Here is a 20,937-nt window from a genome sequence, read left to right as displayed (position 1 = left end):
GAGTGTGGGGGCTGGGGAGGATGGGGAGGAGGGGTTGCATAGCCTCAGAGTGCCTTGCCTCCCCTCATCCTAATGACATCTGATCGCAGTAGCCACTGGTTTGCATATCTGAATATATCTGTAAACATTGACATTACTGAAGTGTTATTTAAGTCTGTTGTGTGATTTCACCAAATACTGTTTCCAGCTCGTACTTCCACTCCCAACTCTATTACATTCTGTATCTTGGCATCTTGACTTTAAAAACAAAAAACTAGTGTACAGCACCCAGCAGTGGGACTGTTCAAACAACAGATTGTTTCTTGAAAAAGCTATTTTCATTGCCTGTAAATAAAAACATAAACATACATATGGTTGATGAAGCAATAATAACTTGCATCGAATGCAGGGCAAGGACGTTTTTTTTTCAAAACGTATTTATAAACAGTTTGGCAAGAACATGGTTGTATTTGTTGTGTGTGTGTGTGAGTGTATGTGATCTGTATATGTCACCAACCAGTCATATTTCCAGCAACGAGCAGCCCATATGTTCTGTTTTTCAGTACCTGCTGCTATACAACCACTGATGAGCTCTGCCACTATCACAGGGGATGGTAAACTGAATACTGTCTTGCAGTCACGTTAGTGCAACAGCCCAATTTCACTAACGCTTTTAAGCTTGTCTGAAATGATTTCAAGTAACATGTTTGAGTTCATCTGTTAAATGACAATCTGGCTGTGCTGTTTTTTAATAATAATGTGAATCTCTCAGCTAGAAATGTGAACTGTTTTCAAAATGTGATGTGTTACCTGCTTCCAGGAGATTATATGGTGGTTAAGATACGACATCAATTCCAGAAATATGTGCCAGCTATGCTATTCCTTCAACCAATGAAGTTTAAAAACCTCTTTTTTTTCTTCTTTCACTTTGAGAATGCACTATCCAGTGTGTTTTTCTTTGCCAGTCATTTCACTCCACACCATCTGGTCAAGAAGTCGGTGGGGAGAATGGATGAATGCTGCCATCTCTGCCTAGTATTTTTAGTTCATGCATTTTTAGTTGATCCAACGCATTGTGTCAATCGCTGAATTGTGTGTGATTTTAATGCTGCACGTTTCGTTGTGCTTTATGTCCATGGAAGAATGGTTTCTCACATAGTTCGATTTTTGATCTCAGTTGTCATTTAAATGATTGGCTGATAGAAATACTGTTTAATTGTGGGTTCCACCTATCACCACATTAACACATGCATACATACTATTCCACTTGTAAGCTTAATATGTACAAACGAGGCTACAGAGAGAGCAGAGGAACAAAGATGAGGCAAATGCTCAAATAAGGGCCTATTGAAATGCTGCAAGCTTGCAGGCTACTGTAAATGTTCAATTGGTCTGAAAAGGTCATCTTGCTTGTCAATGAGTGTGCCATTTTTTTCTAAAATCAAATAGCAAATGTAAAGTCAAATTTCTTGAATGTTTATTTAGCAGGTTAGCGTGTACCATGCAAAAATACAATGCGCAAAGCAGGAAGGTGAAACAACGCATTGTAATTAGACACTAGAGATGTTTGTAGAAAAGAGATTTGAGTCAGTTATTGAGAAATATAATCATACAAAGCAAATGTTAACTTCGTAATCTTTTTGCTACTATTTGTGTTGGCAAAAACAAACTGGGGTGCTTATTTATGACTGTTTCTGGCTCTATGTAACATTGGTATGACCTCAAAGTGCTGGTAGGTTGAACGCCCTCAGGGACCGTAGTCCAGATCAGTTGAGAGAGTAAGGTGTCATAGGGTGCCTGGGTGGCCCAATTACGTTCACAGCCGGTGCAAATTGCCGGATGGTAGCTGCAGTCTAGCATTAGGTGTGGTGGTATTCATGTCAGTTGAATGTGTGCAGTCTGGAGGATGGTCACCAAGACAGGGTTCTGGCTGCGCTAGGCCTGTGTAGGACGCTAATGTGTGCAGCTAGGCCGTTTTTTTATGTTCGTATGTGAGCAGCTAAACTAAATTGATCGAGGGGTGTAGCTGCACTCTAATTGTGTGTTGGTGTAGAGTAGAGAGTAAGCATAGTGATATGGGAGGTCAGTGTTTGGGTGGAGTTACGATCTAAGGCGCTAGCTATTCTGGATTTCAAGCATGCGTTTTCTTAATAGTGATTTAATAAGCATATTCAATGGCGTCATTGCTCGGGATCTCATTGAGCATTTGTCATCATAAATCACCATTATCGTGTGCTTTTCATTGTTTACTTTGTGCTTCTATTATTACAAAGACAATACTATGTGTAAACAATTGAAGTTGAAAAGAAATACGTACTAAACTGTCTACAAAATAACAAAATAACTTGGGTCCACATGTTGGGGATTTTATATGAAGGACTCCCTCAGGTAAGTGCTCAGAATAATGTCACTCTTAATGGCCCATTAAAAGTTGCTCAAAGATGCTTTAGAATATGCGAAAACTAAACTTTTGATTTAACCCTTTGCTTCAAAATGAGTACAACCAAATCGTCTGTCTGTGATTTGATTCTGGACTCAGCATTTCTCATTAATGAATGCAGGTATGGTAGTTCTATTGTGGGGAATCTTTTCTTCTTACTAAAATACACCTTTGATTTGTATCTGAAATGCAATTGAAGAAAGTGATTCACTAAACAGGACTCTTTTTCTTTGTTTACTGATTCCATGAAAACCTTGTATTCAGGTTTTTAAAAACTGTACAGGAATAGTGTATGCTTGCCCTTGCTTAGACCATTCTAAACTTGAGCTCCTGCTTGTATCTGGACTTCAAAATGACTTCAAAATTACACTGTTTATTTTCTCTGAAGTTCTCTGATGTTTTCCCATTTGTTTACAACATATTCAACTGTTAAACGAGTTTCAAATTTTTATACCACAAAATAAACATTTTGAGGTGGTTATCCTAGTCAAACTGTAAATTTTGTGAGACAATATGTCGGCTCCAATCACTAAGCCCATGTTAAGTTGCACAAACATGATCTCCCAACACAGTTTAGAAACCTCATCACATCATTAATGTACAATGGGGAATTAAGGAATTCACAAAGCAGTAAGATATACAGGCTTACAACAATGAACGCGTTAACTAAGTGAACATAAAAAGTACCTTCATTTTCTGAGATTGTTATATATCATGTCGTATTTCCATATTGTCCTTTGAAAGATAAACAACCCAGTACAGCAAATTGAATCCCGCAAAGGTCATGGGAAAGAGGATACGGGAATACTGATCTATTTTGCTGGTGCTACCATGATTGCTTGGATAATGTCCGAATGCCGGGTCTGTGTGATGAAGGCACATCTTTTCGCAGTATTGTGAATCGTAGTAGGGTCTCTTCCTTTCAGGTGGCATTTGTCCCAGAGGAAGCTCCAGTTGTCTTCTTCTCTTCAAATTGATGCTGGAGTCAGATTGCTACGAGGAAGAACAGATATCAACATTAGGGTGTTGTAATTGTTCCTCAATTGCTGGTCTTTGATGGACAGGGCATTAGTCTCATGGAAAAGTTTCATCATATAAATTATCCAATCAGAGTCAAAATGTATCAAATTAAAACATGTAACAAATAAAACACAAATATGAAAATTAACATTATCAAACATTCCATTGACCCTACACAGCATCATGCACAAGTTGTTTCATCAAATGTGAAATGTATAGAGCACAACCTTTAGTAACTCTCAGTAACCCGCAAGGTGACCCAGCAGTAAACAGCAAACTCCACCGACAAACAGTTCTAGACATTTCTGGGCCCCTAAAATAACACAAAACAGATAGGAGTGTTTTGTAACTCCTGCAGTCTGCAAACAGTTTCTGATGCCAGAAAGTGGCAGAACACATAACAATAATATTCCACCATTATACGTTCCACAACCTGAGCCACAAACCATCTGGCTGATTATGGGCTTTTAGCGAGTTGTACTCCTACTGAGAAAAAAAAACTGAGCACTGTCATAGTATTCAAAATCCCAAAGCCTCCCAAATTGGTAAATCTGATGCACACATCATCACTTTCGAGCGTACACCATTTATGACAACCTGCCAATGATTATAACAGAGCCACAATAGCAACAAAAAACAAGAGCTCATCCACCTTTCAATAACATAAAGGCTACAAACACCCACAATTCAAAATAAAAACACACAAAAGCCATATTTGTCATCACCCTAAGAAGAACCAATATTAGCTAACCTTTGTAATTACATCACTTACCCAATGTCAAAACACACTCGACTTCACAATAAGTAAAAACTCAGAACACCTTGCAGAAACACACCAGATTGTCACTGTAAATCAAACCTTGTGGCAGGATACACTGAGAGAAACACTGTCCAGGTTGACATCTTAGAAATGAAGAATTTCAAAATTGTTAATATCACAACAGTGGATGCAGTTTGTGCTCTAGCACCTTGAAGCTTCTTTTGTGCTAGATGGAATTACAAATAAAGTTCTCAGATCAAATAACTGGACAGACTCAAACAATATGGCCTTATTCTCATTTAAAAAAAGCAGCAAGAACTGACAGGCATCAGACTGATTCATGCACACTCACAACTAACCTTAATTATGCAAAGGTTGTATACCCCAATGTGCGTCATCTATGATGTCATGCTACGTGCCAAAATACAAAACCTATCATGGGGAGGGATTAGTTAAGGGAACATATCTACTTATAGGACATATAATGATTAGTGCATAATTGGCTACACCTTATCTGTAGGGCATGCGTTGAACTACCTCTAAATACATACAGAACTGCTTATAACGGACAAACTATCAGTGGATTGGTCTATGCAACATTGAATGTTCGGTTGTCCATCAAACCCACTGATTGGTTGGCAGTCCCACCCAACCTTGGATGTTCGACTCTTTAGCATCACGTCAGTGAAACAAAATGTATCTGTTTGATTCCTGTCAGACTACTCACCGTTTTCCCAATTGGTCGATCACCGCTCATCGGTAGGCCAGAAGCGAAAGTAAACCTTTTGTAGTAGACCTTGCTGGCTGCACACTGGCCTGGAACATTCAAGGGAGTGCATGCACATGACTATCTTAATCCGAGGCTTTATGAATCGCCCGTGTTCTCTTCTTCAAAATCATGTGTTAGCAGAACACAAATCTGTCCATTTTGACCTTCTATTTTCTGCTATTTGATTTAATTATGCAGGGTGAACTTGCTCCTCATGGCCTCTCGAGACTTGCTCACTCTATCTCATATGAACTTTGTACATTTTATATTGACCAACAGTTGGCTCTTGCAGATGTTTTCTTCTTCTTCTTCTTCTTCTTCTTCAATCTATGAGGAATGTCCCGTATCCAGAGATTATCCATGTTACTCCATTTGTGCCCTGTGCTTATTCCTTAAAATATCATCCTTAATTCTGGGCCAACCTTAAATCATCATCGGTTCTGCACACTGAAATATCCTTCCGCGTCTCCTGATCCTACAGCCTTTGTCTGTCTCTGAGGTAGCTTGGTTAAATCGGAGACGAGCCAGCACCCATGTTCCTATCATGGTCATCCTAGCCACGTTATATATACCTTTGTAGCAAGCTTCAGTATGCCTCTTCTATCTTGCGTTATTGCGTATTTACAGTTAACGATCAGTAAGTTACTTCACGTTCTTTGTAATCATCATTACTTTAACTTTTAGGTACATGTTTCTCTTAGTGCTTCAGTTACATTATTACTCTTAAGTATTTTCACATTGTTTCAGCATAGATACATATATCTTCTTCATGACATCACTCTGACCTCGTCACATTTCACTTAACGTTTCATGATATACATAGGTGGGTGCTGACGTCCTTCCATGCGGCATCCTTCCACTGGCTCAACATGAGGGTACATTCTGTATGGCTGTTTGAGTGCATAGCATCTCAGACTCTTGATGCAGTAAGGAAGCAGCACAAGGGGTCCCATTTACTGCTCTGCAATGACTATTCCAGTATGACAGCGGTGAGGGGGGTCAACTAGTGAGAAAGAATCTACCTGCTCCTCTACAACTTCAACTGGTGAATCCAGGCATTTGCAAAAGTGCATGTTATTCCGAATTACAGGTATTCTGATTTTTACAATTTCAGAGATTCTTTTGGGGACTGTAATTCCATCAATGCTGATGGGAGTAATACCTGCACAAGCATTGTTTTGAGGACACGGGTTGTATGTACATTATGACTCTCAAGTAATAATTTCCGATGAGAATAGCACTATTTGGGTTTAAATTTGAACTGCTATATTTCTCTGGATGATCCTGTAAAAGCAAATGGAAAGATCGAGGCGTAGTACCCCAAAAGGAAATACACCAAATGTGGGCTTACAAAGATTCACAGATCTTTATTCTATAACTGAACAGTTTTCAAAGGAACAAAGTATCAGATAGCTATCTGGCCCTCAGTACATCACAGCGAATACCAGCCCTTTCGGTGTGAGAAGTGAGTGGGGCTGTACATCAGAACATTCACTCTTATACAATTTTGTAACATGATGTCCTGCCCATCTACAGGATGATTATTCCTCGGGCTAGGGGTTCGTGCCGAGTTCACTTCTAATTTATTCATCTATATGCATATGGATTATTCCTAGTACATACTCCAATAAGGTTACAATGGCAACAGTGTATCTTTGGATTCAACATTAAGCCTTAGTACATGTTTTATACAATGTAGTTCAACAAGTGTTCACATTCAGTATTTAAACAACATTGTGCTTTATAAATGCTCGTGGATCAGTTTCGTTGGCACAGGTAAACCTTGATCTACAGGTCAACGAAGGACAAGGTTTCATTACATGACCCTAACATTTGGCCTATGGGCAGTTTAGACATTAACTTGGATGTAGAGGTCAAGACGGCCAAGTTACAAACAGAAGTACACTGTCCACCATTTTAGAACACAAGGTGAGTTTGGAGTGAGAATCAAAATGGCGGATGAACCTAAAATGGTGTCTAAGTCGATTTAAGATCGGAACTTTGCAACGCGGATTTCTTCGCAGAGTGACAGGGTTTAGGCCAATTTATACAATAAAGGAGGCACAATATGATATCCCGCTTCACAAACCCTCCTTTTGGCCTAAGCCAAGCGCTAAACTACTACTAGTCACTTTACAAGTAACTCCACGTCTCAATGTCCATACATCCTGAATCACTATCAGAGAAATTAATTTCCATAAGATCGGATACTAAGATTTCTTTCAGCACATATTCGTTGGAGATCTTCTCTGGGGCGTATACTTTGTGTCCCAATGTACCCATCGCTTGTGCGCAACATCCCCCTAGCATCGAACACATACCAGGAGACATTGGGGGTCATTACGAGGTTGGAGGTAAGGGATAAATGATGCCAGTAAAGGATTACCAGCATCGTTTATCGCTCCGGGCCATTACCACCCACCAACCCGCTATTAGCGGCACCGTAACTAACGGTGCCTCAAATAGCGGCATGGGCGCGGGCACATGACCTTTCATGCCAGAAATACCGGCATGGCGTAAACAGGAGGCCATCACAAGTCAGGCGGACATGCAAATAACGGCCTACTGAAGCCTGAAAAGTACCTTACCGGCATGGAGTAAATACCGGCATCGTGGACCGCCCGTAAACAGCCAAGTGCAGTGTTCCCAACTGCCACAGGTGCACACAATCAGCACAGGTGGAGGCAATATAGACTGGGCCAGCACAAAAGGAGCACACCCCACCCCTTCCCACACCCAGTCACACACCAAAACTACTAGCAATTCTGTGACTGGAGGACATGATTGCAGTGGAACTACTGCAACAACAACAACAGCAACAACAACAACAACAGGCAGCACAGAGGAGACGCAGGAGGAGAAGGAAGGTGAGGCAGGCCCAGCATGCCCCACCAGTGCAGCCAGTGGTACCACGCAGGCATCCCCCAATCCCTCGCATCCGAGCAAGTCCATTCAACCTAACCCCTGAGCAGATCCACACCCTGTACCGTCTGGACCGGGACACCATCACCACCATTGTGGACATGATACATGACGACATTGTCAGCCTGATTGAAATACGCACCGCCATCCCACCTCTACTGAAGGTAGTGTCTGTGCTCCACTTCCTGGCCACAGGCACCTACCAGCACACAGTGGGGCACATGCATGGCACATCACAGCCATTATTCTCACGAACGCTGAACCAAGTGCTCGATGCCCTCAAGAAGCACACAGGCAACCACATTTTCCTACCACGGACAGCCCAGGAGATCTCCAAAACCAAAGTTGGTTTCCATTCACTGGTCAGCATCCCTGGCTGCATTGGCGCCATCGACTGCACCCATGTTGAATTGGTGGTCCCACATGTCATGGAGGTAGTGTACCGCAACCGTAAGTTATACCACACCATCAACGTGCAAATGGTATGTGACTCAAACAAGATCATCACACATTGTTGTCCCTGATTTCCTGGATCAACACATGATTCAATGGTCTTGCGGAACTCCACGATACCACGCTACATGGAGTGACATGCAGGGCAGAGAACCTGGCTACTGGGTGAGTTGCATGTCAGGCTCATGGTAATGCGATGTGGGTAGGTGATTGGGGGGAGAAATGCATACTTCACCTGGCTGAGATGGGGGGGAGAGATGCATACATCACCTGGCTGAGATGGGGGGAGAGATGCATATGTCACCTGGCTGAGATGGGGGGGGGGAGAGATGCATACTTCACCTGGCTGAGATGGGGGGGAGAGATGCATACTTCACGTGGCTGAGATGGGGGGGAGAGATGCATACTTCACCTGGCTGAGATGGGGGGGATATGCATACATCACCTGGCTGAGATGGGGGGAGAGATGCATACTTCAACTGGCTGAGATGGGGGGTGGAGATGCATGCTTCACCTGGCTGAGAGTATCTGAGAGGATGTACCATGCTCATACCCAAAGCAGGCCAGACTTGACCCGACACCTGAAACTGCCCTACCACGAAAATGATGCAGTGCAACAACCATTACATAGACATCAACATGTACACTGCACATAATCAGACCGTAGCCCCCACAGCACAATGCAGCGACAAGCAATTAGGATGGCCAATGCACAGCACCAAATACCATCATCAAAAAAGACAGGTCTCCATAACTGTGTACATAGGAGCCACATGAGGGCAGAATACATGAACACACCCCTACAACAACACAGAGGTCCACCAAAACAGCATGTCACCATTTGTCGTGCATAGTGAGATCATCATGATGCTGCCATCAACGTTGACAGGATGGAAGCATACAAATCACTGCACATCACCCAGATCATGGGAACAACCAGTGTGGACTACCACAGTGCATGAGCACTCACAAGGATTTGGCCCCCCGCGCCCACTAGACGATGAAACGCACACCTGTCTATAAGAAGAATACACACATAGCAGTCAAATCATGTGTCTCTATTCATGCATGGATCTGTTGGTGCAAACAGGAAATGAATGCATGCAATGGTGTCATTGATACAGGTCCCATATGATGTGAGGACCTACACATAATCATTGTTGCCCACATGCGGGTGATGCAGGCTATCCCTTGAAGAGGTGGCTCCTTACCCCAGACCGTAACCCGCAGAACAGGCATGAGGAGGACTACAATTGTGTGCATACAGGAGGTACCCGTGTGGTGATTGAGCAGACATTTGGCCTCTTAAAGGCAGGGTTTCGCTGCCTCAGCAGGTCTGGTGGGGCACTCCTGTATGGCCATGAGAAGGTGGGCAAGATCGTCATGGCATGTGTCATGCTACACAATATGTGCATCAGACGGAATGTGCCTCTGCCCCCTGACGCTGAACTGCAACCACCTGACGATGAGGATGAGGAGGGTGGAGATGGGGCTGCACTTCAGGGAGGCAGCGATGCACAGGAGGGACGTGCCATGCTTCAGACTCTGGTTGACCAATGTTTCTAGCACACATGGATGGGGAGTGTGACATGGAGGTGGAACTCAGGGCACTGGGTGTGTCAGGGACATGGACACTGTAGACTGTTCACCAATAAAGCACACGTACCCAATAAGCAATGTCTGCACATGTGATTTCAGATTTCACAACAGGTGTATTCAGAATATGTAACAAATCAAGTGCACAAGCCCTCCACCCCACACACCCACTCCTCCTCCCCCTCCCCCCAAAACTTCCCCACACACCTTCTTCCCCCTCTGTCTCCCCCCACAACTTCCCCACACACCCTCTCCCTCCTCCACCTCCCCCCTCAACTTCCCCACACATGGTGTGCACTGGCATGCACCATAAGTCCACATGAGACCAGAATGCCTGGCTGAACCTACAGCCCTTATCCTCTTCCGGCAGTAGGTGGACCCCTGTCCGACCTGCGCAGGTTCCGCCCAGACGTACGCAGGGGGCTGGACTTAGTGGAGCTGGCATTGGAGGATGTCCCAGGTTGTTCTGGCACCTGTGCCGGACGCTTGGCCTGCATTGCTGCCACCATTTGAGAGAGGACCTGCCGCACTGCTGCCAATTCACTGCATATGTCTTTTGAGGAGGTCTCAATTGCAGATTTGAGGGATGAAGCACATTCCCTTATCTCATCCCTTGCCCAGCCACATTCCGTGATGTGCTGTGTCAACAGCCCTGTCAACTCCTCCTGCCGCTTCTGGACTGCCCTGATCTCCTCTTGGCTGTTCAGGACACTGGTGGATGTGTGAGGTGCTACCGACATGGTTGGTTCCTCATGCACGGTTGGCGTGGGGCTGAAAGTACCGGGCCATGACTCCCCAGGAGACAGCTCATGGCTGTTGGTGTTGTGTATGCTGGATGGGGAGAGGTGTGGTGAATGCGTGGGGGCCTGTAGCGGTGGTTGTGCCATGTGGCAGAACATCTGTCTCGTCATCGGACATGGCTGCTGTGGCAGCTGTCTCCCCCACAGTACTGCTGGCAGCCAATACAGTGCCTTCAGCCACTGGCGCCTGTGTGTTGGTGGCCGGTGTGGGTGCTGTGGAGGGGGCTGTAGTGCACATTGGTGCTGTGGGTTCTCGGGTTGTCTTGCCCTTCCGCGGTAGTCCACGTTGCCATCTTCCCCTTGATGTAGAGGGGCTCCTTTCTCCCTCCATGCCCCTGGCCTTCTTGTGTGGTGTTGCAGCATCCTCCCTGGGGTCCTGGTCATCGCTGTCTGATGGCGTGCCTGTGGGGGACCAAGAGAGGGAGAGGATTAGTGATGGGTCTACATGCATCAGGCATGTATTGGGGTAGCTGCATTGATATGGAATGGTAGTTGATTGGCATTGGGGTAGTGACATACGGGTTGCTTGGCTTTTGGGTGGGTGATGCGGGGATGCGTCTGGGATGAGACATATATGCGGTGCATCATGCATGTGGACAAGATGGTGCTGTGCACTGCCCGTAGGCAGTCTTGCAAATATGTGTCTGGTGGACCCTGCTTTCCATCATTGCAGTTCAGGGGGACATCATCGTGTTGGTCTTTGCAGTGTTTCATTTGGGACACCTACCTGCATCAGCCAATGACAGGGCTCCTCGCTCCTTGTCCCCCACTCCCTCAATAGCCTCCATCCCAATGGTGCTTGTGCAGATCTCCTTCCAGGGTTGCATGTTAATGGGGTGGCCCGCACCTCCACCTGTTGCCATCCCCTGCTTGCGGTTGGCGGAGAGGATGTTCCACACGCATAAGCGCAGGTCGTCCCAGTGCTTCCGGACATCTTTAGGAGTGCGGGGGGTGGTGCCACGGCACTCACTTTCTGCGCCACCTACGCCCTTATCTCCTTCTTCTGCTGCACTGCAGGTTGAGACATGTTGGTGGAGAATACGACATCTGCATGTTCTTGCAGAGTCTCGGCCAGCATATTCAACTCCTCTGGTGAGAAGTGCTCCTTGTGCAAGCGCTCTGCACTTTTTTTGAGTGCTTTGGGAATTGTGAGATGCTGCAGGTAGTGATCGAGGTGTGGTAGAGGTGTGGTGGTGAGATGGTTCCTGGTTACAGAGGATGGCAATGGATTGCATTTTTCAAGATGGCCGCCGTGGTCTTTCCCTTTCCTGTGCGATGACGCTACTTCCGGTTCCGCTTATTAGCGCTGACCGCTAATTGCGGTCACCACTAATAGTGGTCACCGCTAATGCCGATGGCTTGGATGGCGGTGGAGTTATCTGTGCTTTGTGCAATGCCAGTAAATCCGATTTTTCGCCCTTTTACGGCATGGCAGAAAGGTTGTTACCGGCATGGCGCAAAGCTTGTGCCCGCATACTCCTAATCGCCCTCTAATGGCGGCCTTGTGGCAACACAGACACAGTATTTGCTCCATGCTGGTAAGGGCCTTACCTTACCTCCAAACTCGTAATGCAGGCCATTGTATACAACAACAAAGAAACAACAGAATACCCAAAATAATCAGCAAGACCGAAAACAGTTTCCATCCCCAAGATCACAAGAAGTCCCAGAACCAAGCGCTAAGATCCCAGTTTCCCTCGGGAACATGCACTTCTGAACTAAGGACATGCAGATTCTGTATTGCCTTGAAGATAGTTGGGGAGGAATCTGGCACGAAGACGCAGCAAGCGGACCCCACTAATTTACATACTTAGGCAGAAAATGCTGTGCTGAATAAAGGATTCTCTTTTGCACCAGGTGTCAGGACAGATTTTGTGAATTTTCAGATAGATATTTTTAAATTTCTAAGAAAATTTAAATTACATTTTTTTTTCGCAACCCAGGTACAAATATTTCAGCCTAAGACCGCCTTAAATTCTGATATTCGTAATATTACTACTTTGACCAGTTTAGCTGAAGAAACCACTGTAGATTCTGAATCTATTTGCCAAACACTGGGTGTCAATACCAGACACCTTGATCTAAAAGCATTGAAGCCAAAATCAAAATGTACACCTTGTTTGGGAACAGATAATGTAATTGAAACCTTCCATAAGGCAATCATAAATGATATACACAAGCATATGGACAGCAGAATCTATAACAGAAAGAGATACAGATCAAATTTGAGTAAAGAGGAAATGGATGCTTTAGAGGCTTTAATGAATGATAAGTTTATAACTATCAAAGAAGCGGATAAGGGGGGTAACATTGTGGTGATAAATACTAAGGATTATATTACCATGGCTATGTCTCATCTAAATACACCACAATGTTACACCCCTTTGAAATCCAACCCAACGAAGAGAATTGTAACTGAACATTTGGAACTAATACAGTTATGGTATGATAGAAGTTTCCTAACAGAGGATGAAAAGGTTTCTTTGACTAATACGGAACCCACCATGCCCACCCTATATTTTCTACCTAAGGTACATAAGACCTATGAAATTTTACCAACAGTCAGACCCATTATGAGTGGTATAGGGTGGGTCACAGAGGGCATGTCCCAGTACTTGGATGAAGCGTTGAAACCTCATGTTCTTAAAATTAAGTCCTACATTAGAGACAGTGTACATGTTTTGCAATTTTTCAAAACTTTGAAATGGGAATCAGATTACCTTTTGGCTACTCTTGATGTTTCAGCGCTTTATACTAGCATAGATCATGGTCTAGCAGTTCAAACAAACTACATCTTTGGGAACTCATCTGCTTCTTATATGCAATACATGCATATGCTCAAGCGTTTTCTAAAATTCACTCTAGATAATAATGTATTTATTTTCAATGAACGATACTATGCACAGGCCAAAGGGGTAGCCATGGGTGCTAAATTTGTGCCATACCTGGCTAACCTGTTTATGGCCCAATATGAAGAAACACATATCTATGATCATGAAATCTTTAAAACAAATCAGATAGCATGGAGAAGATTTATAGATGATGTCTTACTTGTATGGAAAGGGTCTCTTGCATCATTTGAAACTTTGTGTCACATACTAACAATAACAAATTTGGGATCAGCTTTACTGGCTCAGCGAATTCACAGAGTATTGATTTTCTAGATTTACATATTTTTGTTAAGAATGGACAGATTGAAACCAAAACATATCGTAAGCCAACAGAGGTTAACTCTGTACTCTATGCACAAAGCAGTCATCAGAGATCTACCATTGACAATATCCCAGCTGGGGAATTTTATCGAGTCAGGAGAAACTGTAGTTTGGATTTGGATTATTTCAAGGAGTCAGATCTGCTTATTGATAGATTCAAAAAGAGAGGGTACAATCTGAGATGCATTAAGAAAGCGGCTGACAAGTGTAAAGAGTGCAGTCAAGCAGAACTTTTATGTGACCTTGCGAAAGAGAAAATAGGAAAGGATCATATTTCCATAATAAGACAATGTTCACAGGATTCCTCTTTACTTTACAGAATGGTGTCTAAACATTGGGACATTTTGAGACTAGATAAGGGTCTGCTACCTTTTTTGACCGAGAAACCAAGTTCACTTTCACGAGAGCAAATACTATCAAACAACAACTGAGTCCCTCTTTTTGAATGTTAAGAAAGATAACACTAAAGGGACTTGGTTAAGAGGAAAGAAGGGATTTTTTAAATGTGGCAACTGCAACAAGTGCAAATATGCCCATGCAAATTGTAACATTACACAGACTCATCCAGGTAGATAATGGTTATCTAATAACAATTTGAGAACCCAAGTCATAGACGGCAAACCATGCAGCTCATATTATTCGGGACTTTATTATTTGTTTACACATAATGCGCGTGTGACGTCATCGCATAGGCGTATGCATGACATCATTGCGAACACGTGCATATGATGTCATTGCGTGCGTGTGCGCATGGCGTCACAGCGATGTGGCCCCCAAATTCGCTTGCATTAGCATTCTTAAGAGTAGGTGAGAACTCGTGGGACCCCTTTGGAGCAACTAGAAGAATGATGATTGAGATCGAGCCCATTAAATGGTATGTACATATCAATGACAATGTTAAGAGAGAAAGGGTTCGTTTATTGTGTCTTCATTTGGAATTTGGGAGGAAATGGAATGATTTTGATTAATAGAGTTAACAAATGGCCTAATGGAGGTGAGGATTTTTGGGAACTAGTATTAAAATGAGCTTATTCTTTTTTGACTGACAAAGCAATCAAATGGCTTGAGGGAGGTGCTAATCTTTCTATATACTTGCATAGAGTGGACCCCTTTATTGTGACTAACAGAGCAAGTAAATGAAGTAATAGAGATGAGGACTCATAGATATTTGTACTAAGTTGAGCCCATTATTTTGTAAGTGAATTCTGAATTTTGGAGCCTAAAACTTATAAGTATAAGACTACGGGAGTTTACAGTATTCATCTTATATATGATTCAATAGACTCATCCGTACAGGTTTGTGAGAAATCCAATCATTTATGATTCTACTTTATGGGATACTAGCCTTTCTACAAAGAAATATATAATCATTTTAAGGGTTTTTCCATATAGGACTGGAATTCCGAATTTTCAATATAAGATCAAGTGTGATCAACTGACATTGAGATCTCAAATTTAAGAGATATAGGGATTGTATATGGGGTAAGCTTCAATCCTGGTATAATTGTTTAACAAAGCACTAATAAGACAATAAAGACACACTCATACTTTTATTTTGGCAATTCACATTTTGGTCATGTTGGAATGGTTTCACAAGGTGTGTGGGTTCAAGTTTCTTATTTAGAGGTAACTAATCATGCATGAAGTTAATATATTGAAGTTTAATTGTTTTTGTGCTGACTTTGTTTAATTTCGTAGCGGATATACAAGTGGGTCTTACTGTGAAATATAGTTAAAAACTGCCTATTTTTGTTGATCAAATAGTTTTTGATTGAGACACTAATTTGTGGTTTTAAATTTATGTTTTATCCCTTGAACATCGATTTAAATTCTTGATCATGGCGTGAATTTTCCCTCATCCTGACCTGACATGTGGCACTATATGGTATGTTTTTTTGAAAATGTATATACTGAATGAATGTATAATTTTGTACAGCCTTGAAAACGACGGGTGGTCGAAACACGTGTCGGCTGTTTTTTTTTTCTTGAAGAATTAAAAACATTCAATTTTGAGAAGCACTATGTAAATGGATCCTTTGGATTGACTTTGATTGACTTTATGAATAGTGATGTTGGACCTGTAATAAGTTGAAACTTAGATCAAGTGTATGGTGTGAGCACGAGATATCCTCCCGAACTACATTATTTTTAATTTAAATACCCCACCACGTTCAGCCAGGATGACATCTAATGCCATCCGGTTCTGAAGTGCTATTAACCTATTGCTTTCTTTTCTAGAGTCATATTATAGAGTATGTCAGTGGTCCGGTTGATGGTCCTCTCCAGTACTCTTGCTAGTCTCCTGATATCTTCTGAGTTCATTATTTGCCCCCAAAATGGCACAAAGGACATAGTTACATTACCCAGAACTTGTGCTGAAGTGTCACCATTCTCGTCTCGTCGTGGACGAGCCTTTGAAATTGCTAATGAGCTAGTTATGAATACCCCAGGTAACAGAATCCCTAAATAACAAGTTCTCGCCAATCCGTGGGCAACCATGGAAATGCTACATTACCGCAAACAAAGTAGACAGGTTCACCTACATACAAAGGTCTGTCCTCGACCAGTCAAATTCGCAACGTTGGCGCAACCTTTAAAATCACCCATTGACTGAGTACCATTTCTTCGTATGCAGAAAGAAACTGAATTGGGGCTGTGATTAACAGTATAGGACGGAGGCGTGGCATCCTTATTGCCTATAGGAACCATCTTGAAAGAGATCAAAGATTGAAAAGGACGGGACAGTCTATCAGAAGGCCTAATAGAAGCAACATTAAGCTTTCTCCTATTTGCAAAGAGCGAGCATCCCAGGGGCGTCAGAACACGTTTTTCAAACTCGTTCAAGTTAGTCCCATCGAAGTTCCCCGAAATGCTATTGTTCCATCGGCCAAAGAATAGTGCTCTAAGAGAAGCATAACATGCAGTTGTCAAAGGTAAAGGATGAATATACCAACCTAGCCCCTAAGCCCCGTATTGCGGTAAATGTGAACAGACCCAACTGTTGGACTTGTTAAAAATGGCATGTGTAGCATTAATGATGAGTAATAGTGTGTTGTTGTGATAACTCTGTCTGTGCTGAGAGTCTCTAAGAGATAGAGTGTGCAGATGCACGAAAGGAGTAGAAACAGTAGGTACATATTCAGTAGGTAACAAATTCTCAAACGGATGTACTTCTTCTAGATACCAGAAACCTAAGACAATGATTATTGTAAAACCAATTAAGATTATCACAAGACAGCAATACGTTTTCGGGGCCCACACATTAGATTGTCCATTTTCGCAGCTGGTTACACATTCTCTCATCTGGTTGGTGCGAGCGGGGGCGGTTGCAGGCATTGTATTCTTCAAACGAGTGCACCAATGTTATTTGCTGGTGACCTCCAGGCTGAGCGTTTTCTTAGTCCTTCCACAAACCCTAACCAACAGAATCCCCTTATGTACAAATGATCGGCCCAAAAAGACAAGCTCTTTGATGATTTTCCTTGATGGCACAGCCGAACCGTGCAGTAAGTCTACTTCCTTGGATGCAGATCGTACCTTGTGATCCCTGGTACTGAATGCTCTGTGAACAATGTTTCGTCACTTCCCACTGGAAGTGGCAAATGAGCAGAAGCAAGATCAGAAACAAGATTCGGAGCAACTTCCGGAAACAAAACTGTTGGAGAGTGTGGAGATTAAATGGCTGTTTCCCCAGGCCTCACGGGCTCAGGGAGAGTCTCCGATGCACTCTCGATGCTGGTTGCTGCTTCGTGATAGTTGGTTACAGCATTGGTGAGGGGTTCTGTATATTCTGTATCGTGTGGCACTGGGTGTGGAATCCTCTTGGTATGTGACGCGTGTATCCAATGCTTCTGGCCTGCTACCCGCACCGCAGTTTGTGTGACCAGCAAAACTTGAAAGGGGCCCAGGGAGAGTCTCCGATGCACTCTCGATGCTGGTTGCTGCTTTGTGATAGTTGGTTACAGCATTGGTGAGGGGTTCTGTATCTTCTGTATCGTGTGGCACTGGGTGTGGAATCCTCTTGGTATGTGACGCGTGTATCCAATGCTTCCGGCCTTCTACCCGCACCGCAGTTTGTGTGACCAGCAAAACTTGGAAGGGGCCCCGCCAACGAGGTGCGATGCAAGAAGATCTCTCAAACGATTTCGTGAGCATCCAGTCACCCGGCCGTATGCTGTGATCGGGGCCCTCGTACCGTACAGGTAAAGCCTCTCGCACCTGGTCATAAATCAAACACAAGTTTTTAGTTAACTGGCCACAGTAGTCAGATAGAAGTACATTTTCGACATCTCGCAAAGGACGGGACTTCGGAACATTCCAAATATTAGCTGGCCTACCCATAACCACCTCAAAGGGAGAGAGCCCAGTCTTAGTGTGAGGGGCTGTTCTCATAGATAATAACATGATCGGTAAGGCGTCCGGCCATTTTAGCTTGGTGCCGGCACACATTTTAGCGAGCTTGTTCTTGATGATGCCATTGTGTCTTTCTACTAGTCCAGCACTCTGAGCGTGTCTAGCCGAATGGAACGTTTATCGATCAGTAATCCCGTGCATAGTTGCAGAAATACAGCAGCGATAAAGTGTGGACCATTGTCTGACCAGATGACTCTCGGCAACCCAAACCTTGGAAAATATTCCTTTAACATAGTCTTTGCCGTGGTCGTAGCTGTGGCATCTTTGACGGGAAAAGCCTCAACCCATTTGCTAAAAGCACAGATGACGACTAATACATACTTGAAATTGTTGCAACGCTCCATCTCAATAAAATCAAAATGAATAACCTCGAAGGGGACAGAAGGTGGACCAAAACTACCCCTAGGAGTTGATGTGCCCTTTCCCACATTATGCTGTAAACAAATCATGCCCGCTGAACAAAGCGTTCAGCTATTTTAGGGATTTTGTCATTTATCCACACATTTTGCAACATTTTAGTGATTTTACGAGCACATATATGGGTGGGACCATGAGCCATAACAACCATCATCATAATATATGATTCAGGCAGTAACCATTTCCCTTTAACTTTGCCCACCCAACACCCATCATCATCCAGTTTCCCCAAGCCCTCAGCCCATTTCTTAGATTCTTCTAATGTGGCATCGGCTTGGATATCCCTTACGGAGTCAATACCCTCATCCAAAGTACAGGCATTTGTGGCTTCCCTTGAAGTATACATTTCTGACGAGAGATCAGTGGCAGTCTGTTTGGCTATCTGGTCAGCAAAAGCATTCCCTTTCCCTACATTGTCTACAATCTTCTGATGTACTGCGCATTTTATGATGGCTAGCTGAGTAGGGAGTGCAAGCACTGAGAGTAACCGTACTATCAAGGAGTCATGTTGAATTTTTGTACCATGTGAAGTCAAGAAACCTCTTTCTGACCAAAGTCTACCGAAGTTGTGAACCACCCCAAAAGCATACTGACTGTCAGTATATATATTTACTGTAAGCCCTTCGAAAAGTTCACAAGCTTGGGTCAATGCTATAATCTCTGCGGCCTGCGCAGAGTTATGCGTGATTCTCTTGGTTTCCATGACCGTGCTCAATGTAGTGATTGCATAAGCAGCTGTGCATGTACCATCTGAGAGTTTGAAGCAGGAGCCATCGCAAAAAAGCTCCCCTTGTGGACTGTTCAAAGGAGTATCCTTCAGATCGATTCTACCTTTTGTCTCTTGTTCGGTAGTGTAAAGGCAGTCATGTGACTCTTCGTCACTGCAAGCAGTACCTTGCGGAAAGGTAAAAGTTCAGCCGGATTAAGAACACAACACCTCTTAATTTGTATGTGCGGTGCAAACAAGATCAATTCATATCTCGTTAATCGTGCGGAGGTGAGGTGTTGCGTTTGTGTTATGTTTAAAAGAACATCTACAGAGTGAGGTACCATCAGGGTTAAAGCATGGCCTAGGACCATTCCCTCACTCTGTTTTACGGATGCAGCAGCAGCAGCAACAGCTCGCAAACATCTTGGCAAAGTGCATGCTACAGGATCAAGGGTGGAAGAAAAGTAGCCGCACGGCCTATTCTTCCCTCCATGTTCCTGCGTTAATACAGCCAAAGCACATCCATGACATTCATGCACATACAACGCAAAGGCCTTTTCGTAGTTTGGTGTGCCCAAAACTGGTGCCGAGCACAATGCAGTCTTGAGCAGATCAAATGCTTGCTGGTGTACCAAGTTCCACAGCAGTGGCGAAGAAATGCCCTTCTTCGTCAAAGCCAACATTGGTTTAATCGCTAGTGAGAAATTAGGGATCTACTGTCTACAGTAAGAAGCCATTCCTATCAAGGCTCTAAATTCCTTCTGTGTATTTGGAACAGACATGCTAGAAATGATTTTTATCCGTTCAGGCGTCAACCTTCTTCCCTCCTTTGACAGGAGATAGCCTAAATAGACGACCTCCTGACAACAATATTGACATTTTTTAAGCAAAGCTTTGTTTCCATGTTTAGCGAAATGAATAAGCAACAACACAGTGCCCTCCTTACAAACGCTCTCTGAGTCAGCAGCTAAAAGCAAATCATCGACATATTGAAGCAGTGTACAAGTAGAGGGCAACTCAAGTGTATCGAGCTGCTCTTTCAAAGCCCTACTATAGATGCTAGGACTTTCCCTGTAACCTTGCAGTGCACGGGTGAAGGTAAACGAATGTCCCCCTAAGGTGAACGCGAACAGGTATCTACTGTCTTTGTGTATGGGAATACTAAATAAAGCGTTCTTTAGATCCAAAACACTAAAGTGAGTAGCCGAAGCCAGGATCATGGTTAATATTGTCGTCACATCAGGCACAATTGGAAATTGTGGAGCAACAATCTTTTTGATGGCACGTAAATCAATTATGAAATGGAAAGGAATTGCATTATCGCCTTTTTTGAACAGGGGCAAAATCGGGCTATTGCACAAGCTACCTGCAATTTCCTCAATCACCCCTCGATGCACAAAATCAGAGACTATGCATTTCAAAGCTTGCTCACCATCGACCGAGATCT

At 43.5% G+C, this 20,937-nt stretch overlaps 1 protein-coding gene across 1 annotated transcript in view; it reads right to left on the bottom strand.

The window, feature by feature from the left end:
• Positions 1-1,434: 1,434 nt before the first annotated feature.
• GABRA6 (gamma-aminobutyric acid type A receptor subunit alpha6) overlaps positions 1,435-20,937 on the bottom strand; it is a 493,083-nt gene continuing 473,580 nt past the window's right edge. Inside the window, exon 9 of the mRNA XM_069654273.1 lies at positions 1,435-3,412. Within this exon, the coding sequence (XP_069510374.1) occupies positions 3,125-3,412 (288 nt within the window). The 3' untranslated portion in view covers positions 1,435-3,124. The remainder of the gene's footprint in view (positions 3,413-20,937) is intronic.

This window comes from Ambystoma mexicanum, chromosome 3q (assembly GCF_040938575.1).
Source record: "Ambystoma mexicanum isolate Mex_15411 chromosome 3q, UKY_AmexF1_1, whole genome shotgun sequence".
Taxonomy (NCBI): domain Eukaryota; kingdom Metazoa; phylum Chordata; class Amphibia; order Caudata; family Ambystomatidae; genus Ambystoma; species Ambystoma mexicanum.
The sequence above is the reverse complement of the archived record's forward strand: the minus strand, read 5'-3'. Positions and strand labels throughout refer to the sequence as shown.